We start from the raw sequence: 15,666 nt of genomic DNA, 5'->3' as shown, positions 1-15,666 counted from the left end.
AATTCAGCCCATCGTTCCTGTTCCCACCCAGATAGTGTTGGTGGATGGTTGGATGGCAGCTGCCATCCAGGTAGATGGATGGTCCTGGCTAGAGCCATATTATACCAAGCCCCAGCCAGAACTTCCCATATTCCCTCTCTGCAGATTGCAGGGGCAGACTCGGGGATAGGAGTGGGAGCATTTGGAGGGTCTGTATATTCAACAGGCCTAATAATTGCATCTCTGAAAACAAGACTATTGGACAGAGTGTTCCTCCGTCGTGAGCATGCTGTTCAGTGAGGAGGAGGCTGGGCTGTGGGAGAGGCAGGCCGGTGGAACATGTCCATCCACTCCTTGGTGAGAAGGGAAGTTCTTACCGTCACTGGCTGCTCTTTGGTGAGAGAACTGTGTTCATTGTCAATAACTGCTGTTCTGTTGGAGCCTGTCTGATATCTGCTCCCTTCTATAATTGGGTCCAAAACCCAAGGGGCACTCTTTCCTTTTGCTGTTTGTGCCAGAATGCCCGGCCCATGCCTTCCAGGGTTACTGAAATGTCAAACTCAGATGGCAGCCCTGCCTGGGAGATTCCAAGGACTTGAATCTGTCTAAAGGTAGACTTTTTACCTTCTCAAAGGCAGCCCGTTGTTTGGCTCCCCAGTCCCACATACGTCCCTACTTGACTAGACAATATAATGGTTGAAGGCATGGTGCCAGGTGGGGCACAAATGTTTACCAGTACCCCAGAATTCCCACAAAATCCTGTACCTCTTTCACATTTTTTGGATAGGTTAGGCTGGTACTTTGTGACAATGCAGGTCTTGTACAGCTCCAGAGGCCTTGAGTGCGGTGCCCAGACCTGGAATTCTCTGTGGACTCACTGCCCATCCTCTCTGTTGTAGGTGGTCCAGCAAAGCCTGCAAGGCTTTCTGCACAGAGGCCAGTCTTCACAGGTTAGCATTATGTCATCAACAGAATGAGCCCCTTTCACAGAGGTTGGGAAGGAAAACAATGACAGGTTCAGAGCCACCGTCCCGTGGCACATAGTGGGGCTAGGTGAATAGCATTGAGGGAGCATCTGGCAGGTAAACCCAAGTGGCAAACACATTTCCTCACAGTCTCTTTGTCACTGTGAGGGCATCAGCCTTGCAGCAGAGGAAGGCTTCGGCCTGCCCAGACGACAAACGTACAGCAGGAACACAATGGATAACCCACACCGTGTGGCAGCTGAATTAAGTCCAGCTGAAGAGCACTAGGATGGATGAAGGAATGCAAATACTGAGTGGGGTTTTCCAGGGAGCCTGGGAGAACCGAGCAGCTGTCTGGGGCTCCCGTAGCCCTGACTATTCCTTTAATTGACAACCATTGTTTACCCATCTTAATTTCCCTGGTTCAGGAGCAGACTGTTGCCATATTACAAGGACATCAGGATGGCAAAAGTGGCAGTGAGGGGTCATTCCTGCAGAAGCAGGATGGACTTCAGCCACACGTGCCACGTCCCTGTAGATTCCGTTGCTGCTGCCTTCTGCTGAACGTCAGCCGCGGCATTTCAAATGCAGAAGGTTAGCTTTTATCATTGAGAAGATTTTTTCTTTAGTAATCAAAGACCTGGTTAAGACAACATAAAACACAGAAAATTATTTTGATAGAATATAGAATCTTTGTTTTCTAGGCAGAAAACTCGTTACAATATCTTATCAGGAGCAGACCTGTAGTCTAAGAAAACGTTTTAACAGAGAGAGAACCAAACTCATATTACAACAGCTTACTTTTAATATTTAAATCCACTTAAATTCATTTTAATCTTGGCCACCCTAACCACCCATTAAAATTTCCCCCCCAAAGATTTCTTTTCATAAACCTTCTACAGTTATTGTCAAAGCTTTCACCTAAAGCCCTTTCATTCTACTTAAATCTATTTATTTCATTGGTTCTTAACAGTTATGTTTAGGTTGCCCACAAAACTTCATGAGACTTTAGACAAAATCAGCCTTCATTCTAAGTTGTTATTTTTGCTGATAAATTTATAAGGCTAGGTAAAGTAAAGGTAAAGACATGTCTGTTTTAATTAAATCAACAAACTTAAACTAGTTTTACTGTCAGACATTTTCCAAAATCGCTTGATCCTGAAAAGCATTTGGATTGGTTTCTGTATTTCTGAAAATTTTAGAATACCCAATCCTTAATTTATATAAGTGCTTAATTCCTTTAAGCCAATTAAACATAGCTCTTTTGCCAGTCAGCAGTGCCATCGGAGGTAGAATATACCACACAATTCCTACATATATAGACACGTGGACATATAAACAGAAGCACACGAAGACCTCAGGGCTTCCACAAAAGAAGCGTGCTCTGCTGAATGGGCCTTTCCTCCCTCACCTCCGTCAGCCAGTCTGATGCTGACAGACTGTAGACATTCCAGTGTCTTTTTCTAGTTTCGGTTCTTCCTCTACTTTTCTAACCCTGGCTTCTGCCTCTAGCTGAGTGTCAGTGGCCAGCAAACTGCTCATGACTGCGGTCAGAAATTTTCCTGCCCTGACACTGCAGTTCCTCAAACAAAGGCTTGAGACTAGCTGATAAATTTTGGGGGCATCCCTGTACTCACACATGTATCTAGCAGAGGGGCCACCTTTCCCCACATGGATGTAAATGGCCAGCCTCAGATTTCCCCTGAAGATGCTTTTTCCCTAAAGCCCATTTCTTTGGTCTCCTGCCTGGCTCGCCGGTTGCTGGTGCACGCAGACCCAGGGAAAGGCGCGGAGAATGAAAAGCTACCTCTGCAAGTAGAGGGCAAGAAAAGACCAAAGAAACAGGCTGCCCGCTGCAGTCTGGTAATTAATGGAGTTTATTAAGGGAAACTTACACAGGAGACATGTCCCGGGCAGCTGCAAGGCAAAACAGACTCCTGCACCCACTTGGCAGGTGCCAAAGGATTACACAGGGTAAAAAGGAGGGGCGGGGGGATACTAGTGTGTGGGTGCTACCAGGTGGGGGAAATCAGGTGCCTGACTAGGTCAGACAGCAGCCTGCTCGGGAAACCGCAGGCAGTGGGAGGCGGGGGAGGGGTGCCGATTTATGTCGGAACGTCGATTCCCATCACTCTGAGTGGGGTTCCCAGTAAACAACCTTCCCCCCTCTGTCCTGGGTCCAGCTTGTGGATCCGGCAGCTGTCAAGTTATGGAACAGTCTCTCCTCCACACTTTAGGTTTAGAAAACAAACAACAATGCAATACACAAACACGCTCAGCACATATTTTTGTGTCGTGCCAGATGCCTGTCCTTCGAGTTGTGTGCTCTCACTGGTAAACACGTGAGGGCACTCGGGTTGGAAGAGGCAAACTGTCTACCCGAGGTCCCCCAAGCCGGGAATTATGTGGAGTTGGGCCATGAGACCCTGTCTTCTGGTTTCCAACCAGTGTTGACTCTTCATAGGGATTATGTACACTAAATTAGAAGGATGTGGAAACTGAAGTTTGCCCGCTTCGTTTGTTTGCTTTCCCCTGACCCAGCCTTCCTTTTTGATTATCACCGTGGCATGTAGGGTGGTGGCTGTCTTAACAGCAGTGGGAGGCACCAGCTGCAGCAAGGGAGGCGAGATCAGCAGCCTTGACTGGCTGGTCACCCCGGGTGAGCAGCCAGCCCACACCCTGCGCAGTTCCCGAAAGTGCCAACTCTAGCAGAGCCCAGCACAGCCAGGACATTTGTTAAGATGACCTTCATCATCAAGGAAAGTTTAATTCTGTTCAGCGTATTCTACTTATGAAGGCAGAGGAGTGCTTTATTTTAAGGTTTCCACCGACACTTATTTTACCTTGCAAAGGGGGGCAGCGTTCCATCATTTGGAAATGCTTGCAGCCGGACTTGCACATTGCACAGCGCGTTGCCCTCACTGAGCTTAACGGATAAGGGGAGGAGTGAGGAGTGGTGCATGCAGTTATCTCCACCAGACACTTGATAAGAGATATGGGGAAATAGTATATGTGTTTAAAAAATAAGTTTTTATTGATTTCAGAGAGAGGAAGGGAGAGGGGGAGAGAGAGAGAGAGAGAGAGAGAAACATCAATGGTGAGAGAGTCATTGATCGGCTGCCTCCTGCACGCCCCCGACTGGGGATGGAGCCCGCAACCCGGGCATGTGCCCTGACCGGGAGTTGAACCTCGATCTCCTGGATCCTAGGTCGGTGCTCAACCGCTGAGCCACGCTGGCCGGGCCAGTAAATGTGTTTGAAGTTACAGGCATTGAAACAGAAGATCTACTGTGGAACCATATGTAATAAATTTGTCTTCTGCACTTAATTGCATGTGGAAATGAGAGTCTCTTCATTTTTGTTTTTGAAGTAAAAGTGGGAACTAAATAACCATGTTTTAGAAAACATTCTCTAAGGGTTTTTTGTTGTTGGTTTTTGAATTTATACTATAGAAAGGATTCTGTCAAGATTTTTCTGTCTACAAATGTACAATGAGCTATAAAGTCATTTAATACAAAGCAAGTGAGTAATTAGCTGAATTTACCTTTGCTACGATATCGAAAAAGCAAATAAGTGCCTCTAAAGGTGTATTAAAATTGAGGATGTGGAAAATACTTTTAATAGCATTTTTCTTTTATTTTATAAAATTAGAAAAACATTGTAAAAATTGTAATGTGTAACACAAGTCATTTCAAGGACTAAAGAAATGAAATGTTTACGTCTCAAGGCATATATTCACTTTCTGTTGAGAGAGAAAAGTGTTAAAAAATATTCTTTTATGCTTTTGAAAAAAGTTTCCAACACGGAGTGGATGTGTAAAAATGTTGTTCCTCGTGAATGTTTCCCTTTCTCGCCTGACATGAGCAAGTAGCAGGGAAGCCGCTGGCTTTGGAACAAGGGAACCGATCACAGGGTCTACATGCACATTGTGTTGTGTTGATGAAAGAAGATGAGAGACAGAAAACAATTCTTTCTGCACAGTTAGTGGGCATTTTGAAAATAATAGGCCCACATCGTTTCCTTCTACCGTTCCCTTTCTACACGTTTATTCACGAGCCGCTGGGTAAATGCATTTTCTAACACCCTTGCCTCCGGGCTGCATTCCTTGTGTTGCAGGGGGGCCAGCCATGAGAGGCTACCTCGTGGCCATATTCCTGAGTGCTGTTTTCCTCTACTATGTGCTGCATTGTATATTATGGGGAACAAATGTCTATTGGTAAGTTTCATTTTTGTTATTTAAAAATATCTTTCAAGCTAGTCTTTCACACGGATGCACAAATAATATTAGCCCTATTAAAAACCCCTGTAGCATTTTGAAACTTTTCTAGCTTTCTGTTATAAACTGGGTTTTTGCCATGCTAGTGTCCTGTGCATTTTATTTCTAGCAGTGTAAAAACTGATAAGCAACACCTTTTCCTTGACTTTTCAGTGAAGCCGTGGTGTTGACCACCTTTGGGATGAAACTTTTTTTTTTTACATAATAGTTCATCTCCTTGAATTGATGAGTGATTCTTGGACTCAGTGGTACTTGACTTTTAGAGCCTAAAATGCTTGGCTAAGAGATTGTTTGATTAAATGTAGATACTACATGTGGTTTCCTTTGTTTAGAAGTATTTGGTGAATGATGATATATGTATATTTTGAACAACTCTGACTTGAAATATCACCTGTAAAACTTTGAAGAAGTAAAGGTAGTTTTATTGCAGAGAAAACTTCTCTAATAAGATTTTTCCCCTTTCCCCATTGTCAGTCCTTTGTCTAGGAATAAAGTATTGATGACCTTTACATCCTGAATGCATGGTAAAATATGATTATATCAAAATAAATCACACAACTAGTTCTTTTTGCCAGGGTTTTAATAGTAGATCCTAGATGATGTTTCTAGCTGTGCTTACTAGATAAAAATGTAAATGTAAATTGGTACTTCTGCATTTGATGTCAATGCTGATTGATTGAGAAATAATTATAATGCTCTTCATGGAAGGAAGTTAGGCAAATGGTCACTGGGAAAGTCCCATTGCTAGGTGGGTGGGCTTAGGACTTTTGGGTTTTAGGCTTTGGACTTTTAAATATTTAGCTAGAGAACTTAGTCTGATTACACACTACATGAAAATTGTACCACAGGGACTTCCCTCCATCTCTGCCACAGCCTGTCTCTGCCCCACGCTTAGTAATGGAAGACAGGAAAAGAAAAACAAGCTTGCTACATGGCTACCTCCCTGTAAGTCCATCATTGGTCATAGAAGAAATGGTGAAGATGATAAAAGGGGTCTGAATTCAGCACAGTCTTTTTTTTTTTTTAATTTTTTTTATTGATTGAGAGAAACATCGATTTGTTGTTCCACTTAGTTATGCATTCATTGTTTGCTTCTTGTATGTCCCCTGACTGGGGATGGAACCCGCAACCTTGGCATATCTGGACGACGCTATAACCAGCTGAGCAACCCAGCCAGGGCCAGCACAGTCTTTTGTCATCAGGATTTGAGGAATGTTCATGTCACTCCTGAGCTAACGCATTACTCCAGTCAAAGAAAATACCATAGGGGATTACCTCAAATGGGTGTTGCTGTGAACTTACTTCCTTAAAAACTGAGTGGAACCTCGATTTTTGAACTTAATTCATTCTGGAAGGCTGTTTGAGAAGCAATTATTCAAAAACAAAATCATTTTTCCCCATTAGAAAGAATTTAAATTAGATTATTTCATTCCAGATCTCCAAATGATTCCGTTTTAACCTTCCTTATATACAGTATATGTCTAATGTATTATTTAATCTCTAAACAAATACTTAAATTTATCGAGCCACCCACTACTAGCCTTAAATGGGTCATCTTCAGCACTTGTTCCAAGGGTGTCCTTCAGGAGGTGAGCATGCAGCATCTTTGCTTTTTCAGGTCATGGCCTCTGAAATGCTGTCACTTGCTAACTGTTTATCCAAATCAACAACAGTGTTCTGCCTCTTTAGTTGCCTGTGGTAGTTGTTTCTTTCACACCATTAGCAACATTGGCACTCTTGATGGCCTCTTTATGTTTTTAAATTGTGCTAATTGTCCATTTCGCCAGCAACAAAAGCAAAAACAAACACAAAAAATTTTCACAGCACAATTTCCTGAGATGTTAACGGCAGGAGGCTTAGTAGTAAACAAACTTACACTGCACATTCTCTCCTCTGTTTGTGGCCTGAGAGACACTTTTTGTCATAGTGAACAACTTGGTTGAGAACCGAATTGTTCGAGGTGGGAGACATTGAGACTGAGGTTTGAATGTGAGACAGCGGCTAGGGGCCAGTGTGGCCCCTTTGCCTCTTTGCCCTGCCCTGATACCGTGGAAGCCACCGGCACCATGAAGATCTTGACTACGGAACACGTCTTTGACCACCCGTGGGAAACTGTTACAACAGCTGCAGTGCAGAAATATGTAAACCATATCAACCAAGTGTGGCTGGAACTGATGTATGGGACAGACACAGAGATCCTTCTGGAAAGTTGTATAGCCGTGGACTTCGCAACACAGAGTGGGGACTGCCTTCCATTGTGAAATCTCTTATTGGTGCAGCAGGAACCAAAACACGTGCAAGGACATTCTGGAGTTGATCCTGTAGAGAAAAGCATGGAACTTAAATCTTCTAATATTTTATTTGCAAAAATGGTTTCAGTAGACGAGAGGCTGATACTCAAGCCACATCCTCAGGGCCTAGAAAAAACTGCTTTGACTCGAGACCACAATCACTGAAAATAGTTAGTCATCTTGAAGGCGCTGATAGCAAGTATATCTTCAAACGCTAACTAAGGCCGAGAAGCAGTGGAATGGGTAACATAAATGCTGAGACTGAAGAACTGATGGCTTTGGAAGCGGGAGCGTATGGAGAGAAATGATGGAAGTTGGTATAGAACACCCAGTCCCTGGGTCTCTACTAGCTGGCATTATTTGTTATTTAAAAAATACAATTATATTTTAGGTAGAATTTTTTTAATAAGCTGAAGAAAGTCTATGTGACTTGATCAAAACACAGAGGTACAGGGTTTCTAAATAAAAGGGAACATCTGAAACTATTAGTGTTGTTCGAAATGACTGCCTGGTTTTGAGGATTCCAGTATTTATGTGAAAATTTAACACTTTTTGAAAAGTACTTGGAAGTTGGTGTTAGCATATTAAACCTCTTCCAGGTAGAATTTTCAAGCTTGCCATGCGCTGGAGCTCTACCTGGCTTGGACCAACCCCAGGACAAGGCAGGATCACCTCTAAATACACACAGCCGCCCTGCTGCGGAAAACTTAAAAGAGGGAACTCACTTTTTTTTTTTTTTTTAAATATATCTTAATTGATTTCAGAGAAAAGAAAGGAGAGGGAGAGTGAGAGACAGAAACATCAATGACGAGAGAGTCATGGATCGAGCCCGCAACCCGGGCATGTGCCCTGACCGGGAATCGAACCCCAATCGCCTGGATCCCAGGTCGACGCTCAACCACTGAGCCACGCCCGGCTGGGCGGGAACTCACTTTAAAAGGAGAAATCTTATAGCTTTAAAAACTATATTAACTTATATAAAATAACTTGCTCTGCTATAAACCACCATTAAAAACCAGAGTGTTTTAATTTGGTACTTAAATGACATTTTTGGAGTGAAAATTATCACTCACTCAATATATCATTCCAACAAAATATGATTTTATTATAACTTAGTAAAGGTGTTACCTTCCTTGGACTTGTGCTTTATGACTTAGCATGCTGTCTCCTGGGCTGGTTGTGTTAACTGAAAAAAACAAGTCCTTGCTGGAATTTTGCAGCACTCTAAACTGAAACAGAAGAGCGGCTGTTCCATCTTTTAGCATTTCACGTTTGCCTAACCTATAAATTGCCGTGTGTCACAATCACGGTTCTGTTATTGCTAAAGCATGATATGCCAGGTTATTTTCAACAATCGCTTTTCGAAGTAATTGTGACCACAAAACATCTTTTTTACATGAGGAGCTGTGCATCATTTGAAATTGCTCAAATAATGTCTTTATCTGAGGCATAAATCCCATGTGGGAGTGGAGCAGGCGGGAAGAACAGAACAACTGGGGGGGAAGAGCACTGCCCTGAACTGTCCGCCGCACGACTGCTCCGCGGCCGTATTTATAGGGCGTCCTCATTTCGGGAGCCACGGGCAGCTGCGCTCTGAAAAACAATCCAGCAAATGTGTTTTGTTTCATATTTTGCCGCAGTTAATTAAAGAGTATCTTTGATATTTGCAATTGTTGCGTATAGAGTATTTTTGTTAAAAGGTGATTAGCTCCTGCCTTTATTTTACAATGCTTATATGATAAACTTCCAGTCAGGTTTCCTGTAAAAGAAACCAGGTAATATATGTACATAAACCACAGAAATAGTACACGAAGCTATTTAAAAATTAGTGTTTTTCTACTTAAAATGTTGTTTAGCTTAAGATTTCTTAGGGCATTTGTAAAAGCAAGTGAAATTCAATAAGGTTTTTGATTAGTTTTTTGTAACCAGAGATGGTTTTTACAATTGAAATACCATTTCAGCAAAACAAAATATTGTTAAATACTGATATTTAATAAAAAGTTGCCTTGTGTAATTTCTGTAAATTATACTTTTTCTGAAAAAAGTGTAATGAATTAATGAATGCCCTAGTGATAAAAGGAATTCACCCCCCCCCCCATTAAGACAGATTATTTGTCTTTTATTAAAGCCACCCAAAGTCTGTCTTCACAATCTAAAATAGTTTGGTTTCTATCTCTTAATAACCTTAGAAATCAAGTAATATACTTCATCTTGTCCTTTGAATATAGTTTTTATGTCCTGGGGTGGTGTTCCACCGTATTTATTTATCTTCCTTACATATAAATAAAGGAATTCCTGTCATTTATGGTGTTCACAAAAGATGCTTCTCTTGCTCCCCCCCGCCCAGAGGTTGAGCATCGATCTAGGATCCAGGAGATTGTGGTTAGATTCCCAGTCAGGGCACATGCCTGGGTTCAGGCTCGATCTCCAGCAGGAGGTGTGCAGGAGGCAGCCGATCAATGACTCTCTCATCATTGATGTCTCTCTCTCCCTCCCCCTCTCCCTTCCTCTCTCTGGAGTCAATAAAGACACACACACACACACACACACATATTATTTATATCTATCTATCTATCTATCTATCTATATCTATCTATCTATCATCTATCTATCTATCTATCTAATCTATCTATCTATCTATCTAATCTATCTATCTATATGTTTTTTTATAAAGATGCTTCTCTGCATAGGGACATTACTAGCCTCATAGTTCAGGAACCTCAGTTCTATGAGGGCTTGATATTGCCTCAAAATTGAAAATTGAGTCTATCCATGAGGAGTTTAGACTATTATTTAATTCTGAATCCTGTAAATTATAGGAGAAAATAGTTTTCTTTTTAAATGAATTACTCACATAGTGAATGACCATTATATGTTCTCCCATTAAGCTGTTTTCCTCTTTCCTGGCTACGTCTGGGTCCGGCCACCCTACCCCTTCATTTATTTTTGTTTTCTCTGCCTTTCACAATACCCTTTCAAACGGCGGAGACAAGTGCTCCATTCAGGAGACACACAGGCCTAACCTGTGCCAAGACCCGAGGAGGGTTAGATATGACTCCAAGCAGTGTGATCTGTGGAGTCACCAGATCACGAGGCGGGGTGGGTGCCACCTGCTCAGGTCAGTGTGTCCTCGCTGTCTGCTGCAGGTCGGTGTCCCCTGTGGCAGGGAGGGCCCAGACTGCCGTGTGCACTTGGGGTCAGCTGGGTTTCTCAGGCTTTGGGGGGCCTTCTGAAAAGCCAGCGGGGTTGCGGCTTCCATAGCCCCCTTCTTGAGGGCCCTCGAGTCACTGCTCTTTGCACCACCGTGGGGCGCTCACCCTTCCCATCCCTCTTGCCTCCCATCCACGAATCCTCAGGTGCGCTGGACTTGGAGAAGGTGCTGAGGCCGCGGGTGGTGGCCCGAGCGGGGTCCCAGGGCCTTTGCTTCGCCCTGGGCTGCCCGGCCCTGCCTCTGACGGACTCTCTCTGTCTTGCAGGATGCCCCCCGCCGAGATGAAGCGGAGACACCAGGTCCACCCGTGCCCTGCAAAGCCCGCGTTCGCCTCCCTCCTGAGGTAAACACACCAGAGACGCCTGGGCCTAGGAAATGTTCCCAGTGCCTTTGCAGCCGGCTCCCTCACAGGGTCACTTCCCCCTCGTGCAAACTGGAGCTGTGCAAAGCACTCACACTGCATTTAAGGGATCTCCTGGCTCTTTCTGTGCTTTAGTCAGAGCCCTGCATACATTTTAAGAAAAGACATTGAGGAACTCAATCAGCCCAGTGTTGTTTTCACACAGGGGAGATTAGAGAGGTCTGTTTGTTTTGATCATTAAAAAAGTGAACTGTGTTTTAGGGTCCCCCCCCCCCCCCGTTGTGTTCCGGTGTTATTTTCCATCCTTAGTTTGTGGCTTCTCCCTCGCCTCTAAGATAAACCTTACAGTTAGAAATTTTCCCTGACTTTCACTGACTTTTAAGGAACTACATATTCATCTATAGAGGATGTAAATAATTGTTTATTATGGTTGTAGGGAATTTACTCTTCCATCCACGAATGTTTTTCCCCTCTGTCGCCTCAACTTTAACAGGCTAGTCAAAATGATTCTAAACAAAGAGGAATAAAGGACGGGCTAGTCTTAGCATGTTTGATTGTGTAAAACAGGTACCAGGTTTGTTTTTAGCGTTTTATCAAGGATCAAAAATCACATTTCCCGTTTTTATTTTGTTTTATTATATTATTGCACCTTTCCATTACTGGTTCTTTACCTTTTGGGGGCCACAGATCGCCTTAAAATCAGCCAACTCTCTGGAAACCTGCAGACACATGAACTATTTCTGTATATGGTTATAGGTGAGCCACGGCTGCTCGCCGTCTGTCCACTGGGGTGTGTCCGGTTAGGGCCACTGAAACACTCGGAGAGAGATCTTATACTTTTTTGACCATGAACCATACTAGGAAATACGTTTTACTTTGTAACTTAGTATATATGCATGTTTATAATAAGAGAAAAAAGAATTTTTACCCTTCTTACTCCAGATGCCCTATATTCTGTTCTATTTACTTAGAAATATATGTTGACAGTGACTCACAAAATTTATGAACCGCCTGTGGGTTGCAGACTGCAAGTTAAAATGCTGCTCTAGAACCAAGGCATTCTTCATCGTTAGTAAAAAAAAAAAAAGGGTATTTCCTTTCTGAGAAAAGGGTTAAAGTATTTATGCAACATTGCCCAGCAGGCGCAGAGGGTCTGCAGTTTAATGGACTCGTAGATTTGCAGTTGTCCTGTGAATTGTAGTCACTGGGGCAGTGCTCTCTCCGCTGCCAGGAGGAACCAGGAGCAGCTCTACTGGGACAGCTGGAGGCGTTGCCTGCGGTGCTGCAAAGAGGAACCTTTCCTTAGAGCTAGGCCTGGGTGTGGACTTCAGCTTTGTCAGATACGGGTCAGTGACCCCCATATAATACTGTGTAGTTACTTCCCTTCTCCTGGCTTTAGTTTCTTTGTCTAAAGTGATTAAGTAGACTTTACCTGCCTCTCCAGATGTCTGTAGGTGCAACAGTAGCGGAAGTGTAATGTAATATGATACATTATAGTACACAGGTAGCATAATGCAAGGTAATATACACTGGAGTGTGTAATTATTACAGATAAGGCTGATACTTACTGAGCCCCTACTCTGTGTGAGACGTGGTGCTAAACTGTTACGTCATTTAGAAATAAAATGTAAGTCATCTAGCACAAGGATTGACTAGCAATAGACACTAATCATTAGTTGTCATCGTCATCACCCCCAGCAGCTCCAGAGAACAGGGTCCTTTACTGCCTTGCTCTCAAGGTGCAAAGTCACCTGTGGTTCAGGTTCCCCAGCTGGGAAGATCTTGTGTCTCCCCTCAGCCTTAAGTCAGGTGACCTGACACTTCATCTTCTCAGAGCAGATGCTGAACTTGGCCATTAATCCTGATACGCACACGACCCTTTGAGATGGTCTGGGCCTCCGAGGCTGCTCTTGCTGTACCAGCTGAATCTGGGAGCGCATCCTGTCTAACGCAGGAAGGCCTGGTCTCTCACCTGTTTCCTTAGTCTAAGTGCATGTGAGCCTTTAGCTCAGCTCTGAAAAATGTTAGAGGCTCGTGAGTGGCAAAGCCAGGATGAAACTGAAGCTCGTTCACCCCTACCCTACTGCTGTGTATTTCCACTCTGTCACCGAGCCTCCGAAGCCTCGGGGTGCTCGGATCCCCACCTGCAGTTTTTAGACTAAGATAAAGCAAAAATGATAAGTCTGGGAAGACAGGGCTCTGTGTGGGGTTTGGGAGAAGAATTAGCTTGATTTTCTTTGTAGCATTCAGTCCCTCTGGTAGGTAAAAATGGTATTTTAATATGAGCATTACCTGTCCCTTATCTTTAATTAAAAAAATCTTTTTTCTATTAGATAACGGTTGCATAAAGAATTAGTTTGGAATTGGAATTCATTCAGTCATTAATTAAATGTGTGTTGTCTGCCTACTCTGTGCCAGGCACTAAAAGTGAGAAAAACCAGAGGCACCCCCTACTCTCATCAAACTTGGTCTCTTGTCTGAGAGAGCACCTGGGGGGGGGGTACCTTCAGGACAGACAGGCAATCAGAAGACAAAGGCCCGTGGTCCTTGTTCTTGAGTAGCTCTTAATTTAATGGCATCAGGAGTTGGGTTTTAGCTACACCTAATTTTAATATAAATTTTATTTTCATAGCACAAACCTTCATACATATGGTGCCTTAACATTTGGGACTAGTTAGCGTCAATACTTTTATTTCCCCTTATTAGTTCCTTGGTTTCTTCCAGTGTATGGCTAATGTTTTATCTCTTGGTGTTGGTTGGTTTTAGAATTGGGTTCCCAACATGAGCTGTTCCCTTTAGCTGTTCCCTAATTTGGCTCCACCACCTGGAAAGTGTTTCCAGGCTGGTCATGCAGTTCCACTGTGTATCCCATTTATGTAATATTTAAATACCGTTTAAGATGATTTTAAAGAATTGAAAAAATAATTACACACTCATACAGTCAATATAACAGTATGAGCAATGTGCTACGGTTATTGTCAGCTGCGACTTTCAAAGCCTACAAGTGTTATGTGCATCTGGGGAAAATCATTCCTTACCCTTGTCTTCCAGGTCTCATCCGTTTCACCCCTTCCTTTGTGCATCTGATTTTAAAAAGCTTGCTTCCTTCTATGGTAGTGATAAGTTTGATTTGCCCTATGGGACAAGAACATCAGGTCAGTAACATTATTCTTAACCTGCCCTGTTACATACGAGTAGTGTTTGATGTGAGCCACATGTTTATATGATTTTAAGGCCTTTTAAATCTTTCTGCTTCATAATGATTCCTAAAGAATCAATGGTTTTGGGATGGGAAGAAGGGAGTTCATTTTAGTATATAATTCCTTTTGAGGCAGTATAGAATAAAACAATAAAGCAAAGATTTTTATTGCTGTTAACACACTGTGTTTTACTTTGCTTTGCCACCGCAGAGTTAATGAATTATTCCAGTTTAGAATTAGCAGGATAACCCCGTGTACTAACTTCCAGTCTCCCGTTTCACCTCTTGTCCTGTGGGTTTTACTTTATTTCATCATTTCATTAGCAAGGTCTAGCTCCTTGCCCAATTGTTAAAATTTAATCAGTGGATATTTGATTTTTGCTAAATTTAGAGAGAAATATTCCATCCGCTAATGATGGAACAATTTTCTCTCTGCTTGACGCCCGACTTGCCTTACACAGGTTTATTCTCGGTTTTTGAGAGACTCCAAAGGCCCAGCAGGTGGCAAGCCTACAGTTTTGAGTTAGATTTTGCTTAATTAACTGATCCTGTGTGTGTGTGCGTGTGTATTTTAAACGTATATTGCAGAGAATTTGGTAATTCCATAAGGTTAAACTTACTGTATATTGATTTCTATACTGATGTCAGTTTCAGAATCATCTGATATTGCTAATTTGGGGGTTACTTTTTTATGACTGTTTTCTCATTAGTCCTGTTATTTTTCTGGGGTTTTTGAAACGTGACCTTAGGGCATTTACCATTGTGAGTGTGCTGGCTAAATGCAGTCTTCGTATCAGGAATCTTCATCGCAAGAGAAATGAAATGTAGCCACACCAGTTGAAAATGGCTTTTGGGCAAGGGAGGGGTAAGGTTGCTTACTATGTGCCAAAGAAGCCACGATTCCTTTCACTCACAGTGCTCTATTTGTTTTCTAGCGGAATATTTTCGACTTGCTCTTTCAAAACTGCAGAGCTGTGACCTCTTTGATGAGTTCGACAGGTGAGTTCATTTCCTTGCCTCTGTTTCACTTTCAGTTTTAGCCAACTGACCCCCCCCACACACCCTCGATGTAAAATGTGGTCACTCGGGAAAATTCCGTAGCATTTGTACATAACTAAAACATCTAGCAGTTATTTCTAGGACACTTGGAACGAACAAACTACAAAATAAATTTAGAAGCTGCATAATTGGCTGGCTCAAAAGTTTGCAGAGTCTTATGATGGGTGATACTAGTGCAGAGTCGGGGCCTTTTCAACTCACGTCCACCTTTTCTAAGTTGTTACTGAAGAGGTCGTTCTCACCCCCTGTAAATCGGCTCCCAGCCTCCCTCCGCGGGCTGTTTCCCTCACCTTCCTGCCCACCTTCTAAACTGTTCAGAAGGATCC

At 42.9% G+C, this 15,666-nt stretch overlaps 1 protein-coding gene and 1 pseudogene across 8 annotated transcripts in view; both read left to right on the top strand.

Moving 5' to 3' along the window:
• Nucleotides 1-15,666, top strand: part of ST3GAL6 (ST3 beta-galactoside alpha-2,3-sialyltransferase 6) — a 50,457-nt gene that overhangs the window by 12,014 nt on the left and 22,777 nt on the right. For 6 of the 8 annotated variants that reach the window (XM_016199729.2, XM_016199727.2, XM_016199725.2 and 3 more), the window contains exons 2-5: nt 5,060-5,159; nt 10,987-11,064; nt 14,134-14,237; nt 15,217-15,280. In XM_016199729.2, the coding sequence (XP_016055215.1) occupies nt 5,071-5,159; nt 10,987-11,064; nt 14,134-14,237; nt 15,217-15,280 (335 nt within the window). In that variant the 5' untranslated portion in view covers nt 5,060-5,070. The remainder of the gene's footprint in view (nt 1-5,059; nt 5,160-10,986; nt 11,065-14,133; nt 14,238-15,216; nt 15,281-15,666) is intronic. The other 2 variants (XM_087818127.1, XM_087818128.1) reach the window with 2 other exon arrangements.
• LOC107527091 (PRELI domain containing protein 3B pseudogene) lies at nt 7,286-7,851 on the top strand (annotated as a pseudogene).

This window comes from Miniopterus natalensis, chromosome 6 (assembly GCF_054644295.1).
Source record: "Miniopterus natalensis isolate mMinNat1 chromosome 6, mMinNat1.hap1, whole genome shotgun sequence".
NCBI classification, from domain to species: Eukaryota; Metazoa; Chordata; class Mammalia; order Chiroptera; family Miniopteridae; genus Miniopterus; species Miniopterus natalensis.
The sequence above is the reverse complement of the archived record's forward strand: the minus strand, read 5'-3'. Positions and strand labels throughout refer to the sequence as shown.